The sequence below is a fragment of the Budorcas taxicolor genome, chromosome 2, assembly GCF_023091745.1.
Source record: "Budorcas taxicolor isolate Tak-1 chromosome 2, Takin1.1, whole genome shotgun sequence".
NCBI lineage: Eukaryota > Metazoa > Chordata > Mammalia > Artiodactyla > Bovidae > Budorcas > Budorcas taxicolor.
Genome location: NC_068911.1, coordinates 71,026,565 through 71,044,543, shown reverse-complemented (window position 1 = coordinate 71,044,543; position 17,979 = coordinate 71,026,565). Strand labels below are relative to the sequence as shown.

The window sequence follows — 17,979 nt, the reverse complement described above, 5'->3', positions numbered from 1 at the left end:
AGTGATCCAGTGAAAATACGAGTTTTTATTTCTTTACTAGGAACTCTCCAATGGCCTCTTATCTCAGGGTAGCCAGGAGGTAGTATATATTTGACACTGTTATCAATCTTACCCTTTCATATACTTCTAACCTCCAACTCCCACTTGTGCTCCAGCCACGGTAGATTCCTTTTATTTTCAAACATGCCAGGAATACTTGCACTTACTGGTGCTTCTGCCTAGAGTTCTCCACTCCCAGATAACTCCTTATGTCTTGACTCAAATATCACCTCAGTGAGCCTTTCCCAGATTACCCGATATAAATTACACCCACCCACAATATCCCTATCACTCCCCCACCAAGGTTCAAATTTTTCTCCACAGTTTTTAATATCATCTAAGATATTGATATAACAAACTGTGTTAATTTATTGTGTTTAACTCAATCCATGAAAGATATACTGTACTAACTCCAGTATACCCAGTATCTAAAATAGTTCTTGGAACAAAAAATAATTAAAACAAAATAAAAAATAAAATAGTTCTTGGCACATAATATGCACTCAAAGAATGAACAGCAAACTATTTAAGTTTCCTAAAAGCTACATGTCTTTTATATTAAGAATTTTAAAGTTTCCCAACTAGACAGTAGAGAAAATACTCAATTGTAAAATGTATGTTAATTTTAATATTCAATTGACCTAGAAATCAGTCAGTTCTACATTATTACTTTTTAATTGAGTCAAGCCACTTAATTAAATTCAGTCCAAATATGACACAACATGATAACTCATTTTCAGTAAAAGCTACAATCATGATTTGCCTTCTCCAAATATCCGTTCTCTCAGGTAGTCCATTCGAGCATCCCTTGTTGACAGTGCCATGGAGTTCCATTCGAAATGAGGGATCTGTAAAATAAGTACTGTAGTCTAAACGAAAGCTCGAAAGCAACAACGAAAAAGATCAGGGAAGGCTTCTAAGAATACTGAAAAGAGCTGTGAGACCCTAAGATGTTAGTTTACATAAGCATAGCCTTTGAACCCTTTTTGGAAGGTTGTCCTCCATGACAACAGCTGGAAGACCCTTCTCTGCCTCAAAGCTTTCATGCTCCTAGTTCCTACAATAGCAAGAATAGACGCTTTTTCCTATGTGACTGTCTTATATTTATACACTAGCCTTTTTCTCTTATAACTCCATCCATCTCCATAGAGCCTCTCTTCATTGTAAGATAAATATAAAAATCAAGAGATCGTCTAGAGACAATTTAAAAATTGATTTTTATTTGCTATTCTTCAAAAAAAATGGAGAGTATTCTATTTCAGAGATATTTTAATATAGCTCTTAATATTAAAAAAAAGGTAAATCTATAACTTTCACCTTAAAAGAGGATACATGTAAAACCAATGTCTCGGGGTTTTTAGAGGCTGAATTATATAAGTATTTCATACCTGAATCACATGATAGCCCAAAATTTCCAAATGTCGTTTTTTCATAGCAGATTTTCCTTTTAAATGAGGGATGTTTCTACAAAATGCTCTTGAATCCAAAAATTCCAAAGCAATCCTATGTAAGAAAAATAAATATTTACTTCTGAAATTAAAGTGAGAAAATGAGTAATTAGAAACATTTCAGAAACAAGGGTGTATCCTTATGAACTAAAAAAGCCAACTGACTATACGAAGTTATTTTTATATTTAGTTATTAATGACAGGTAATCCTCTTCATTAGATTAAACCAAATTATAGTATCTACATGCTTTCATCTGTGTTTCTCTGTCCTGCATATATTTATTATTCACCTACCATATGTAAGGTACTGTGAGAGACATAAAAATAAAAAAGACACAGCTTATAGTCAAACGTATTAAAAAGCAGAGACATCACTTCGCTGATAGGTCCATCTAGTCCAAGCTATGATCTTTCCAGCAGTCATGTACAGGTGTGACAGTTGGACCATAAAGAAGGCTAAGTGCTGAAGAATTGATGCTTTTGATCTGTGGTGCTGAAGAAGACTCTTGAGAGTCCCTTGGACTGCAAAGAGATCCAACCAGTCCATCCTAAAGGAGATCAGTCCTGAATATTCACTGGAAGGACTGATGCTGAAGCTGAAGCTCCAGTACTTTGGCCACTTGATGCGAAGAGCTGACTCACTGGAAAAGACCCTGATACAGGGAAAGATTGAGGGCAGGAGGAGGAGAAGAGGGTGACAGAGGATGAGATAGATGGTTGGATGGCATCATCGACTCAATGGACATGAATTTGAGCAAACTCCAGGAGATAGTGTAGGACAGGGAAGCCTGCCACGCTGCAGCCCACGGGGTTGCAAAGAGTTAGACACAACTGAGCAACTGAACAACAAATAGTCAAACAAAGAACGTAAGATATGCAGCATATAACTGTAATTCAGTGCAGGAAGCAGCTGTGTGCTTTTCAGAAAAGTATAGAGGCATAGGAGGTTCAAAGAAGAAGATACTATTTATTTCCAAAGAAGACAATGGCAAGGTTAGTGCTTTAGAGACTGCTCAGCTTTGGACAGTGAAGGATGGAGATTCAGGCAGAAAGCACAACAAAAGCAAGGGTATGTAGGTAGAATTTGTGACATATATGAGGGGTATATTCTACTATAAACAATCCTTGATAGTTGAGCTCATTAAGTTGTGTCAGATTTAACATTTAGATAATAAAATCTGAAGCTAAAAGAAAGTTACTTTTCAGCTCCTGGTGGCAGTCTTGATCCAGCTATTTGAGTATTTGATTCCAAATGTATTTTTGGCAGTTTTTCCAAAGTTGTATTATGGCTTCCATAAGGAATAGGGTTTCTCCTTTTATCCAAGATACACTCAAAGTCTATAAGGAAGCACAGGAACCAACAATATGAATCAGGTAAATTCTTATAGGTAAAATTTTAAGATATATCTTAAATATTTACACATGTATATAAAGACACACACTCACAAACATGAAGAATGAGGTACCTCTCTAATTATCCTCTCTAATTATTCCATTTATTTATTTAGGCCACACCATGTGGCATGCAAGATCTTAGTTCCCCTGCCAGGCATAGAATACATGTCCCCTGCAGTGGAAGTACAGAGTCTTAACCACTGGACTGCCAGGGAAGTCCCTATCCAACTTATTATATGATCTTTGAAGTCAGTCAATAAAAATCAACCAGCAAGTATTACCAAACTATTGGTTAGCACAAGGGCTATAATTAGCACTGCACTAAGCCAAATCACAGCTTCCTTGGTAGCTCAGATGGTAAAGCATCTGCCTGCAATCCGGGAGACTCAGGTTCGATCCCTAGGTTGGGAAGATCTCCTGGAAAAGGAAATGGCAACTCACTCTAGTATTCTTGCCTGGAAAATCCTATGGATGGAGGAGCCTTGTAGGCTACAGTCCATGGGGTCACAAAGAATTGGACACAACTAAGCGACTTCACTTCAAGCCAAATCACATTAAGAAGTTTTATCTCAATCCCTTTAAATCTCTTGTTCACAGTCTAAGAAGCTAAACCAACTCATCAGAAAATTAGCAAAGACAAAGATCCAGGCAAGCATCCTGTCTTTCCTGTATGAACTGTATACCGGGTAACTAAACAGCTGACATAGGAAAGTTCTTTTTAGACAAATTCCAGGTAATAAATGCAGAAGAAATGATAGATGCACAATATCACTACTTTGCTACCCCTGATGAATGATGCATTTAAGTAATAATTTAAATGGCTGCTAAAATCATTAGGTGACAAGCTGAGGAGCAAACTTCCTAATGGATGCACTGATGACCTACAAACACACTGATGAATCCTAATATAATAATAGTAAGACAACTAGAATTGTATGTCTTATGATAAGATGCAATAAGCACATACCACTTATGAAAGAGCTGGCAAAAAAAACCACCACTACTGTCCCCAAACTAACCTAGCTGACTAATCTAGTCAAACCTCTAGATCTAACTATTGGTTTACAGGAAAAATGGGGGATGCAGGAACATGTTGAATGACATCACAGAACTGAAACTGGAAAAGTTCAAAATATGAAAAAACAAATAACTTATTTTCAATAAATAAACTGTAAGGGGAAAAACGACAGAAAGGTAGAACTTAAAAAGACAGATCACCCAAAGGGAAAATTTGGATTCCAATTTTAACAAACAGTAAGATACAACATATACAAGATAATGGAGATACTTAAATGTTGATAAGCAATATAATATTAAGAAATTATTGTGAACAGTTGTAGAGATGAAAATGACGGCACTATGGTTATATATCCTTTTAGATATATACATTCTGAAATGATATATTATCTGTGATTTGTTTGGAAAGGATCAGGTGGGATTCTGGTTAGTGAGTATTGACCATTTTTAATGCTGGATGAGGGTTCATTATACTATTCTATTTTTGTATATATATGAAATTTTTCCCATAATAAAAACAATGATAAAAGTATTTAAACCAAGAAAAAATGAAAAAAGAAACAAGGAATGAAAAAGAAGACTGGATTTAATTACCTATTCTTAAGGGAAACTGAGGCACTGAAGCATCTTCAAGTTAATTATGAAACATGAAATATACTTTTCTCATTTTTAAGAGAATGAATTCTGGAGCTAGAATGCATAAGTCATTCTGGCTTTGCCATTTGCCAGCTATATAACCTTGGGCAAACAATGTCTCTGGGCCTCAGTTTCCTCATCTATAAAAATACAGTATTTGCAAAACTTAAGGGGATATAATAAGCTTATTATATATAAAGTACTTAAGGGCTTGCCTGGTAGCTTAGTGGTAAAGAATCTGCCTGCCAATGCAGGAGACATTGGTTCGATCCCTGGTGTGGGAAGATCCCACATGCAACAGAGCAACTAGACCCATGCACCCCAGTTACTAAGAACACAACTAAACCCATGCACCCCAGTTACTAAGAACACAACTAAACCCATGCACCTCAGTTACTAAGAACACAACTAAACCCATGCACCCCAGTTACTAAGAACACAACTAAACCCATGCACCCCAGTTACTAAGAACACAACTAAACCCATGCACCCCAGTTACTAAGAACACAACTAAACCCGTGCACCCCAGTTACTAAGCCCACGCGTTCTTAGAGCCTGTGCTCACAACAAGAGAAGCCACTGCGGTAAGAAGCGCACACACTGCAACTAGAGAGTAGCCACGCTCACACAGTCAGAGAAAAGCCCGTGCAGCAACAAAGACCCAGGAAGCCAAAAATAAATAAACAAATAAAGTTTTAAAATAAATAAAATGATTAAATAATGTCTCACATGATAATCAATATGTGAGTGTATCAGTTACTATTAGTGTTGTTATATGAAATTATAGCATTGTTTAAGAGATGCACAGAGCAGCAAAAAACCTTAGTAAACTATAGCATACTCATTCAATGAAATACATACAGTTACTAAAAATAATGTTGTATATTTGCTGACATAGAAAAAATATTCACAATATATAAACAAAGTTGGGCTTCCCTGTGGCTCAGCTGGTTAAGAATCTGCCTGCAATAAATGAGAGCTGGGCTTGATCCCCGGGTTGGGAAGATCCCCTGGAGAAGGGAAAGGCTACCCATTCCAGTATTCTGACCTGGAGAATTCCATGGACTACTACTACAGTCCACGGGGTCACAGTAAGACACAACTGAGCGACTGTCACTTTCACTTCACTTTTAAAGTTACATACTATAAAAAGTCATTTTGGTTTTAAAAATTCAGAATTTTTTAAGATACATATTGCTTGTACACATGAACTCCTTGTAAAATTTAGAAAGAAAACAAATGTCATTAAAAATGAAAAAAAAAAAGCCAGAAAGAGAAAAACAGACATCAAAAGTAAACAGTGGTTGTATCATGGGTGGTTTTCCTTTTTTAGGTTATCTGTCCCTTCTCTATAAGCATGTGTTATGTATCATATAAGTAAGTGTTTTCTTCCCAATCTTAGTACCATTGTACTAAGTGGTACTAAATGGTAATCATACCATTGTATGAAATGGTACTAAATGGTAATCATATAATTGTATTCATTATACCATATCTTTATATACAAATATTACCAATTAAATCTTATTTTTAATGACATATATATTTTCACATAAAAATAAGCTACTTGACAACATAAGGTATTAATACAAATATGAACTGGCAATACAATGGGCTTGGGACATAATGATCCCAGTTTCCTGTTCAGTTCAGTTCAGTTCAGTCACTCAGTCATGTCCGACTCTTTGCAACCCCATGAATCGCAGCACACCAGGCCTCCCTGTCCATCCCCAGCTCCCGGAGTCCACTCAAACCCATGTCCATTGTGTTGGTGATGCCATCCAACACTCTCATCCTCTGTCGTCCCTTCCACCTCCTGCCCTCAATCTTGCCCAGCATCAGGGTCTTTTCAAATGAGTCAGCTCTCTGCATCAGGTGGCCAAAGTATTGGAGTTCAGCTTCAACATCAGTCCTTTCAACAAACATCCAGGACTGATCTCCTTTAGGATGGACTGGTTGGATCTCCTTGCAGTCCAAGGGACTCTCAAGAGTCTTCTCCAACACCACAGTTCAAGAGCATCAATTCTTCGGCACTCAGCTTTATTTATAGGCCAACTCTTACATCCGTACGTGACTACTGGAAAAACCATTGCCTTGACTAGATGGACCTTTGTTGGCAAAGTAATGTCTCTGCTTTTTAATATGCTATCTAGGTTGGTCATAACTTTTCTTCCAAGCAGTAAGTGTCTTTTAATTTCGTGGCTGCAATCACTATCTGCAGTGATTCTGGAGCCCAGAAAAATAAAGTCAGCCACTGTTTCCACTGTTTCCCCATCTATTTCCCATGAAGTGCTAGGACCAGATGCCACTTCGTTTTCTGAATGTTGAGCTTTAAGCCAACTTTTTCACTCTCCTCTTTCACTTTCATCAAGAGGCTCCTTAGTTCTTCTTCACTTTCTGCCATAAGGGTGGTGTCATCTTCCTATATGAGGTTATTGATATTTCTCCTGGCAATCTTGGTTCTAGCTTCTGCTTCCTCCAGCCCAGATCAAACCTACGCTCCCTACAAGTGGAAGCACAAAGTTCTAACCACTGGACTACCAGGGAATTCTCTGAAAATCTTCAAGATAATGAAATAACTTTTTTAAAGTTTTAAAATTCCAACTGATGAGATGATTCTATTTAGTCTGATTTCCTGAAAATTGTTAATAACCTATGAAAGACTTACCTATTGTGTAGTAATAAGGTGTAAGAACAGAGGCTTTCACAAAATTGATTCCTCCCAGTACCTCTGCTAACATTTTATAAATCTGCTGTTGTGCTCCATTCATGCTGCCAAAATCTTCATGAAATAAAAACAATTAGCTCACTTAAAATAATCAGTTTTTGAACAAAAATCATTTCACATCTATAAACTAAAAAATAAAAATTAATATTTCCAACAAGAGCCTTGCTGTATTAATAATACCATATGCAATGACATTAAATTCAATATAAGCTCTTTGGCTCTCTCCCAAAAGAGGTTTAGTGTCCTAAATATTAAGCAATTTTTACAACACAAATTTCATCTACAAAATGTTTCCATTAAACAAGTTATGGCACTTTGGAATTCTGGTGTCATGATAGGTTAAACAATAAAAACAGTGCACTACCTAATAATGTGCTTTAGAATTAAACTTTACTTTCTGACCCAAAGAAAACTCAAACCTTTATTATAGTGTTGTTGACAGAAGCGGTCATGAAACCACGGAATCTGATATTCAGGACATTCCAAGCAGACTGCTCTATTTAATTCCATAAGACGAAATTGGACCTTCATGTTTAGAGATGAACATATAACTGAAATTTTAAAAATACATTAATAGACTTTGAACTCAGCAAAGACAATTCATTTTTCACATTCATTTATCCCATTAATGACTGTAACTTTTCTTTTCATATTATAAAATCATTTCATTTGTATATATATGTTCTATATTTTTAAATTATTACACTCAATGGGATCATTAGGACCAACATCTATGTTGTCCTCCCTAATTATGAATGTTAAAACCATATTTAAAAAAATACTGCCAAAGAATATTCATTGACCTAATATTCCACATTTAGCAACTTATCCTAAGGAAACAAAGATGAGGACAATGCCAGATTCTACAAACAAAAAACAAACAATGACATCAAAAAAATATATAATGGCATGGAAAATCTTTCAAAATATAGTTCAATGATAAAAGGCAACAGACAAAGTGAATATATATATAATTCAAATTTTGTCTTAAAACATATAGATATATCAACGTATATATATGAAGGCAGGAGACATAAAAGAAACATTCTAAAATATTAAAAGTGGTAGTTTCACTTGGTGGTAAGATTATGAATAATCTTTCATTTTCTATTTCATACTGTTCTATATTCTACAATAGTAAAGAGAAAAAAATCAGTATGAACATTTAAATGCTTTAAGTAGGTAGGCAGAGCTGAAACTCGGATTTAAATATAAGTGATAATGTAGTAGATTAAATTGTTGATACATACGCTCAAGTTGAGAATCTAATCTGGCTAAGAATTTGATGTTAAAAATTGCCTTCAATAGATCTTCTGGAAAATACTGAAGCGTGGCCAAAGAGTAACCAAGAAACACTAACACGAGAGGATCCAATACACCTAAAACAAAATTAAGAAAAAAAAATTAAAATGTACAGCTGCTTCACATACATGTAAATACATACTTTATTCAGTAAAACCAGGTTTTTAAAAAATGATACGAACACAACCTTGACAAAATTAACCTATACTGTCACAGGTAAGTATGGTAGTAAAGTGGTTACTTTTGGGTGGAGGAAGAACAGAAAAGAAAGCCAGGAAGGTTACCATGCTCTTGATAATATTCTATTTTTTTGATCTGGGTACTGATTTCTTACATGATTCAATTTCTATAAAATCCACATACACTATGTATATGTGTGTGTGTGTATACATGTATATATATATAAATGATGTATAAACATGTCTGCATTATTATTACACTTCCAATAAAAGTCTTTAAATTGCCTTGAAAAGAGAAAGACTGGAAACAAAAGGTCATACTACCAAGCCATCAGCCACTGCAACCACCTACAATGGTGCACCCAGAGGGGAATTCAGAAACACAGGACACTGGCCCTAGGTAGTTAAGATTCATATCAAAGGAAAAATTTCAGTGAGCCCAGGCTCTTGTATTTTACCACACATAGAAAAGCACGAAAATCATTAACTTGAGATGTCTGTTTCTGTGATTAACAATAACTTTTGACGTTCAAGTACACATGTTTGTTTTTGGTTTTGTTTTTCAATAAAAACTCCTATATATAATGGGGGAAAAAAAAAGGAAACAAAAAGTCAGTAAAGTATGTAAAAGTAAGAAAGGCCACCATTCTCTATATACTGATGATAATAGTGCTCAGCCTGTGTGGAGAATCATTCTAAGCACTTTACAAATACTACCTCATTTAAAACCTCATTTTAGCGTACAATAGGAATGATTATTATCTCCACTTTATAAACCAAGTGAACTGAAGCACAGAGAAGTTTAATGACGTGCCTCAGCATGACTGGCTAGTGGAGGGTGAGATTTAACTTGGGAGAGTCCAGCTCTGGAGTCTGAACTGCTGTGCTGTGCTGCTTTCTAGGGCTCTCAGACCCCCAGGCGGAGGACAGACACGTATGAAGATCAGGTCTCATCTAGCACCTCTTCCCTGATAGGTCAGCCAGCACCACACTGTGCATCCCAGAGTACAAGGCTTGCAGTTATTTACCTGATTTGCCTCATCCAAGAGGAATTTCCTTTCTCTCTTTCTTTTTAATTTTTTATTGGAGTATAGTTGATTTACAATGTTGTGTTAGTTTCTGAGGTACAGCACAGTGATTCAGTTATATATATATATTTTTTTAAAAAGAGAACATATACATATATTCTCTTCTTTCATATTCTTTTCCATTATAGTTTATTACAAGACACTGAATACAGTTCCCTGTGCTATATGGTAGGAACTTGTTTATATACTTTATATATAGTAGTTTTTATCCACTAATCCTAATCTCCTAATTTATCCCTCCCATCCCTTTCCCCTTTGGTAACCAACTGTAAGTTTGTTTTCTATGTCACGAGTCTGTTCCTGTTTTGTCAATATGTTCATTTGTATGATACTTTAGATTACCCATATAAGTGATATCACATGGTGATATCTGTTTTGATATTTGTCTTTGATATTGATATTTGTCTTTCTGTGCCAAAAGACATTTCTGATGAGAGGGAAGGGATCACCTAAAATGCACCTTTAGCAGCAAATGTTCTTTCAAACGACGAAAAACAGATGTTAAATCTTCCAACTGTATTGCTGAGTTTATTTAATAAAGCAAGATCAAGTCACAAACAAGGTTACGTGATGATCTCTACCAGCAAAACTGATCTGTCAAAACTAATATTTATTTAAAATAAAGAAAAGTATCATTCCATAAATTACTTAAAATTCTGCTTTAGGTCTCTAAGAATTTTGCAATCATTTTCACAGTAAAGTCTTCAAAAATCAAAGCTGTACTTCTCAAACTCTCATCTCTTATATCCCTTATTTGAAGGAAAAAAAAAAAAAAAGAATGTACTTTCATTTCCTTCTGGTTGTTGACACACAACTGAACAACCAAGAAAGCATATGCAAAGTCTCACCTTTCAGTTTCAAGTCTCATCTTTCTATGAATAGTTCTATTACTAAAAGGGGAGTATATATGAATGCCACACATGCATACATCTGTACATGAATAAACACACACGTCACAGTCGCATTTTACTTGTCTATTAGAGACACAAAAATAGGTCAGATACTATCTGGCACAAAGATCCTACAAAAAATGTACCAAAGTCCATGAACATCATACTGACATCATTAATATATTTATACTGTCTCACACAGACTAACTAGAGGTCTATAAGCCTAGAGAAACATACCATAAAATAGAGCCTAACATCTTATGCTGGACACAGAAGCTCTCAGTTAAGTATTTGTTGCTTGGATAACAGAATGAGTATTTCTTACTCTCCAGGCACAGCAAAAAGTTCTGAGGAAAGCCAGTTTCTTCTCCTATCAACTTGGTCTCCCTCATTCCATTCCTGCCACACTGAATCTACTGTTCCGAAAAAGAAATCAAGCATGTTCTCACCTCATGGCCCTTTGCACTTGCTTTTCTTTATCCTGGGATGCTCCTCTCCAACTTTGGGCATGGGTCACTCCCTCACTTCATTCAATCCACGGTCAATGACATCTCCTTACTCCACCTGGCCCGCCTCACTATCCTCCATCCTACATACCTGCCCTGCTCTAGTACTGCTAGATTCTTATCACCATTTGAGCTTATGAACTTGCTGATTATGTACAGCAGTTTCACCCCGCCAGAAAGTAAACTCAATGATGGTTAAGTCTATCTGGTTTTTACTCTCTCCTATATCTCCAGTGACTAACGACCACCTGACAGTAAGTACTTGGTGAATACTGACTGAAAAAGCAGAACTACTGAGCTAGACATTTCACCTCTAAAACTCTCACATTATCCCGACATGCAAGACGTATGAGTCTGAGAAGAGAAGCCACATAAAGCCTTTTTCTTTAAGGCCAAATAGAAACAAATACAATTCAGGACCAAAATAAATGAAAAGAAAAAAATAATTTCCTGTCTTTGCTGTCCTCACATACTGCTTCTGCTAAGGCCAGTAGTAGGAAGGAATATTTCTATTCCACCTTTTTTCTGGTACTAAAACACTATTTAGACTTTTTAAGAAGAAGTTAGAAGTTAAGTTGCTCAGTCGTGTCCGACTCTTTGCGACCCCATGGACTGTAGCCCACCAGGCTCCTCCATCCATGGGCTTCTCCAGGCAAGAATACTGGAGTGGGTTGCCATTTCCTTCTCCAGGGGATCTTCCCAACCCAGGGATCGAACCCAGGTCTCCTGTATTAGAGGCATATGCTTTAACCTCTGAGCCACCAGGGACGAGACATAATAATCAGCACCAGAACAACAACCTTTCTGACAATTAATAAATATCTATAAAGGACCTTAAGAAATATTTGTTTTCTATTTTAAAAAAACCAAAACTATTAAAATTGACAAAAACAATCAAATGTTATATGTCTCCAGAAATGATACAAATATCAGATATACAGCTCCACATACAAAACATTTTTTGCTGAAAATGTTTACTCTGAATCTAACCAAGCATCTATAACTAACTTCCAGTTTACTAGGGATACAGATGATGGAGGAGCAAGTTAAAAGAAAGCACTCAAACAAATCCAGAATGTGGCACAACCCATAATAAATGGCCAATCCCTTTTAGAAAAAAAAAAAAATGTCAAGAGAAAAAAAGATAGGGAGAAAGTGATGTAGCCCAACATTAGTTTCTTTAAAAAATTTATCAAAGAAAATTTGGTGACAATTGGGAAATTTTTATTTTGGACTGAGTAGGCAGTAGCTTCCCAGTTGGTTTAGAAGGTAAAGAACCTTCCCACAATGCAGCAGATGTAGGAGATGCAGGTCTGATCCCTGGGTTGGGAAGATCCCCTGGAGAAGGGAATGGCTACCCACTCCAGTATTCTTGCCTGGAGAATTCCATGGACAGCAGGCTATGGGGTCACAAAGAGCTGGACATGGCTGAGTGACTAATACTAGGTAGTAAGTGGTACTTGTTCATTTTCTTAAGTGTGATACTGGCATTGTGTTTTCATAGGAGAATGTCCTTATAACCTGAAGTATTTAGGGCTGGCATTTCCAGTGGTTCATCATATACACAAACACACACACACACAAACACACAGAACAAATCTGGCAAAATGTTAGAGAAATAACCTACTGGAATGAGTGGACCTTGTTTGGATCCTGTGTCCAAAAAAATAACTGTAAATAAGGTATTTTGGGAATAATGAGGGAGACTTAAAAATAGATTGTATATTACATATTGTTGTTTAGGCTCTAAGTCATGTCTGACTCTTTTGCAACCCTATAAATAGTAGCCCTCCAGGCTCCTCTGTCCATGGGCTTTCCCAGGCAAGAATATTGGGGTGGGTTGCCATTTCCTTCTCCAGAGGATCTTCCAATCCAAGGATCTTCCGACCCTGTCTCCTGCATTGCGGGCAGATTCTTTACTGATTGAGCTATCAGGGAAGCCCTATATTATATATCAGGAGACAATTAATTTTCTCTATGTGGTAACAGTATTGTGGTGACTTAGGAGATCATTATTCTTAAAAGGTGTATGTCTAAGCAATTAAATGTAAAGAGTCACATTGCCTACAACTTACTTTGAAATGGCATAGAAAAAATGAGAGCAAGAGAAACGATAAAGCAAATATGATAAAATGTGAACAATTACTGAATCTACTTAGTGAGTTCACAAGTGCTACTTGTTCAAGTCTCTATTTTCTAATGCAAGTTTGACATTTATCATAATAAAAAAGTTTTTAAAAATGGATCCAAAACATTTTTTTGAAGGTATAAAACTCATGGGTATTTTTGTTATCCTTTAAAAAACAGTATGTCTTAAGAGTAGCAGCAATAGTATTCTCCAACCTCCTCATCCATGTAGGACTAAACAATATACCTACTTAAGTAAGAATTAAGGTGTTGAATGCAAGTTCCAAAAAATTCATCCCATTGAGGTGGATCATAGTTCAGGGTGCTGAATGGAAGAATAATAGCAAGAATTGCAAAAGGATGAATCTGTAAAAAATAGAACAAAAAAATTACTGTTTAAACCTCAGCAAAACAAAACAAAATTTAGCCTAATTATTATCCTAAGTAGAACTCTTTGTCAAACAAGCCTATAGTTAAATGAACATGCCCACAGTTAAATGACACATGTATCACTGTTAATAAGTTCTCTATCTGGCTATAATCTATTTAATTCCATCACTAATCTCTAGTAACTAAATATTAATGTAGGAAAAATAAATCAGATAAGTTACAAATTGATTTTATAAGTATAAAATTCTGTTCCAGAATTCCTTAGTCATTGAAATGACAAGACAGTATCACTAATTTCCATGATATAAGTGTATTTTATAGACTCTTCATATAACAAGAAAGCTTCCTAATTTATAATAATAATCAGACTTCATTTTTCTTTCATTCTTTTTTTAAAGTTCATTCATCCAATACTTAATAAACAGCAGGCACTATGCTAGGCAAAAAGATAGACTTTTATTTTCACTTATTAGAAATACTGTCTTCTAAGTAAAAACCATATTCTGATATATATAACTGATTTTGTAAGCAACTGTTTTCTCACATAATTCAAAAAGCATCACTGGGGCTTCCCTGGTGGCTCTGCGGTAAAGAATTCATCTGCCAAAGCAGGAGACACGGGTTCCATCCCTGGTCTGGGAAGATCCCACATGCCATGGAAAAACTAAGCCCATGTGCCACAACTCCAGAGCTTGGGCTCCCAGCAACAACAGAAGCCACTGCAATGGGAAGCCCATGCATTGCAACTAGAGAGTAGCCCCTAACTGGAGAAAAGCCCATGAAGCCACTAAGACCCAGCACAGCCAAAAGCAAATTAATTAATTTAAAAAACAAACAAACAGCATTTTACAAGTTCCAGAAATAAAACTGCAAGAAGACACACCGACAATTGCACAGCCAAAAGTAAATAAATTTAAAAAACAAACAAACAGCATTTTACAAGTTCCAGAAATTAAACTAGGAAGACACACTGACAGTTCAATTATTCTAAAGTCAGTGAAGACCTACAAATTTTCTCAGTTTTCACCTTTATCTTACTCTTTTGAATAGTTTTAATAGTAAAAGTATCACAGGACTATAGAAAATAAGAAAAAGAAAGCAAAAATCATATATCTCCATTATCCTAACACAACTATTATTATTTAACCAGAAACTAGAGCTTAAGTTTTAAACTTCAAATTCCAATCAAGCTCTTCAAGCACTTATTACAAACATTTATGCTTCTAGAAGTCGACAATAATATGCAACATTTCAATTTCACCTTTTCAATCTGTTGAAGGACCACTGAGGCTATCTTATCAAGTAGTGAAGTACTGAGGTAGTTGGTTCTAGAAATGAAAGATGCAATCCCTGCAACATTGATGTAATTGATTTCATCCATCAAACGCTGTAAGGTAACAACTGTTTCTTCAAGAAGTGAATCAGCAAACCAGTCTCCTTTTAAAGATTTAACTTCTTCCCATAACAGATTCAAACTTTTACATTCTTGTAGTCTCTGATGACCATAGTGATCTAATTTTTGAAGTACTTTCAACTGTTTCCCAGGAATATTATCCAGATACATGTGATCATACTGAATACATCTTAAAACAGATGCTGCAAAAATATTCAGGTCATGTAGGTCACACTGTGGCAAAACTGCTTCAATCTGAGACATCCTCACTTCGTCCAGGTGAGCAGAAGGAAGCATCGAAAGAGCATAGACCAGGATGGAAATCTCACTAGGTATGACACTGACCTTCAAATAACTATAAAGAAAGAAGGAAAAATAAAAACAACAGAATGAATCTATCAGCAACAAAACTTAGTTATAAGAATTAAAACGTGAATATATAATTATTACTACACTTAATAGGTGTGGCAGTTTTAAAATATAATTTGAAAAGGGTTAGGGGCTTCCCTGGTGCTCAGTGGTAAAGAATCCGCCTGCCAGTGCAGATGAGTTCGATCCTTAGTCCAGAAGATCCCACATGCCTGGATCAACTAAGCCTGTGTGCTACAACTACTGAGCCTGTGCTCTAGAGCCCGGGAGCCTCAACTGCTGAGCCCACATGCTGCAAGTACGAAAGCCCTTGCACCCTGAAAGCCCATGCTCCACAACAAGAGAAGCCACAGCAGTGAGAAGCCCATGTACCACAACTAGAGTAGCCCCTGCTTGCCACAACTAGAGAAAAGCCTGCACAGCAGCCAAGACCCAGTACAGCTAAAAATAAATAAATAAATAAAAATAAATAAAAGGGTTAGATAAATTCAAAGATGACAAGTTTCCCTTACTAAGGGAAGTCAAGGGAAGCTGTAAGATGTTCTAAAGCATATCCTCATTTTTTTATGCAAAAATAAAACCATAGTCCCTGACAAACAAAAGGTCTACGTTAGAACAATGTCTGCAGAGCTCTTGTGAGAGACAGAATTTGGACTGAATTTCTGGATGTGACCTGTCAAAAGCTGGTATGATCTAGAACAGGCAAAGAGTAACCACTCAATAACAGTGATCCCCTTCTTCTGCAACATAAGAAGCCCAACCTTTTAAAAAAAACAGACAAAAAAGACAAACACAGAGCATACAATCCCTTCTCTACTCCTTCTTTCCCAAATCCCTATGCTTAGAGACCCACCACCAGGACAGCAGTTGTTAAAATACAAATTAAAAACTGGGAGCTTTTAAAGCATCTTTTAAGTTTAGAAGTACTGGAAGAGATGATCAAATATAAATTAAAAGAAAACTGATTGACTTTTAAACATATTAAGTTAGCATATTAAAATAATGATGATATTCAAGGCTAGCAAGGGTATATTGATACAGACTTTCTCATTCACTAATAGTAAATTTAAAAAGTTGGTGCAACCTTTCTGGAAAGTAATTTAGCAGTATAGCTTAAGAACTTTAAAAGTAATTACATCATTTGACATGATCAATCTTAGTCTAGTAAACTAGCCTAAGAAAGTAATCTAAAATGAAGGCAAAGATTTTATGTTACATTATTCATCATATTTTTTTATGTGGCTAAAATTTGAAAACAGTCTACACACCCAGGAAGGGGAATAGTTAAGGTAATTATGATACAGTCGTATGATGGGCAATATCCAATCACTAAAAATATTTACAAATAGCTTTAAATGATGTAGGAAAATGCTGTTAACGTTAAGCGTATGGGAGGAGGAACACAAAGCTGTACGTTCCTGATTCTCAACTGTGAGAAAAACATATAGATGATACACACCACAAGCAAATAAACCAAACAATAAACCAAACTGCTCACCATAAATGAAAGGGCTTACAAATGACTATTTTCTCCTTTACACTTCTTTCTGTTTTCAAACTGATTTTTTTTTTTTTCACATGAGATGGGTCACGTGTTGACCTCATAACAGATCTGAGGGAAGCACATCTCACCCAATAGTGTGAACACCCAATTATTATGCTTATAAACTACAATCAAAATGATTTTCACATATCTGGCCCACTGCCTGACACAAAGTAGGTACTCAATAAGTACTAAATGAGTATTGTATTCTTATAACCACAAAAAATTAATATGCTATTTTATATAAAGAAAAGAAAAGACCTCCAGAGTTGTATCTGTTTACAGAATTGACCCAACGGGTAGGAACTCTCAGTATTTGCCAATCTTGTGATACTAATCTGAAAATAAACCTCCAAGAGACACAAACATGCCAGACTCCACTTGATGCTTTCCTTATAGTGTTCCCTAAAATTCCAAAACTCACAACAGATGCAATTGCGTTTATTTACGTTCTACCACAAACCTATCAGCATGGCTAAAATAAAAATGTACCAAGAGCTGGTGAAGATCTCAAGAAACAGGAATGCTCACATTTTGCTAGTGGTAAATAAACTGGTACAGTCACTTTAGAAAACTATTTAGAGTTCCCTGGTGGACTAGTGATTAGGATTCCGGGTTTCACTGCTGTAGCCCGGGTGCAATCCCTAGTTGGGAAACTGTTAAAAAGAAAGGAAGACAAAATAGAAAACTATTTAGCAGGATCTGCTGAAGGTGAACATATTATAACATACGTATAATCAACAATCATACTCCTCAGTAAATACCCACACAGATGTATACATATGTTCACTAAAAGATACAAATGAGGATGTTCACCACAGCAGTAGCCAAAAACTGGAAATAAATCAAATATCTATCAACATTAAAATAGACTAAAAAAAGCATGTTACGTTCTTACAAGAATATATAGCAAACACATGGGTAAATCT

The 17,979-nt window shown here is 35.9% G+C and overlaps 1 protein-coding gene and 1 non-coding gene across 2 annotated transcripts in view; both read right to left on the bottom strand.

Moving 5' to 3' along the window:
* Positions 1-791: 791 nt before the first annotated feature.
* The window catches only part of FASTKD1 (FAST kinase domains 1), a 32,875-nt gene continuing 15,687 nt past the window's right edge, over positions 792-17,979 (bottom strand). The window contains exons 7-14 of the mRNA XM_052635721.1: positions 15,007-15,493; positions 13,607-13,721; positions 8,514-8,642; positions 7,683-7,814; positions 7,204-7,317; positions 2,687-2,825; positions 1,428-1,542; positions 792-887 (exon numbers count right to left, since the gene is read on the bottom strand). Of these exons, the coding sequence (XP_052491681.1) occupies positions 792-887; positions 1,428-1,542; positions 2,687-2,825; positions 7,204-7,317; positions 7,683-7,814; positions 8,514-8,642; positions 13,607-13,721; positions 15,007-15,493 (1,327 nt within the window). The remainder of the gene's footprint in view (positions 888-1,427; positions 1,543-2,686; positions 2,826-7,203; positions 7,318-7,682; positions 7,815-8,513; positions 8,643-13,606; positions 13,722-15,006; positions 15,494-17,979) is intronic.
* On the bottom strand, positions 17,085-17,191 carry LOC128044086 (small nucleolar RNA U13). The gene has a single exon (XR_008199062.1). It is a non-coding gene; the product is annotated as a small nucleolar RNA U13 (small nucleolar RNA).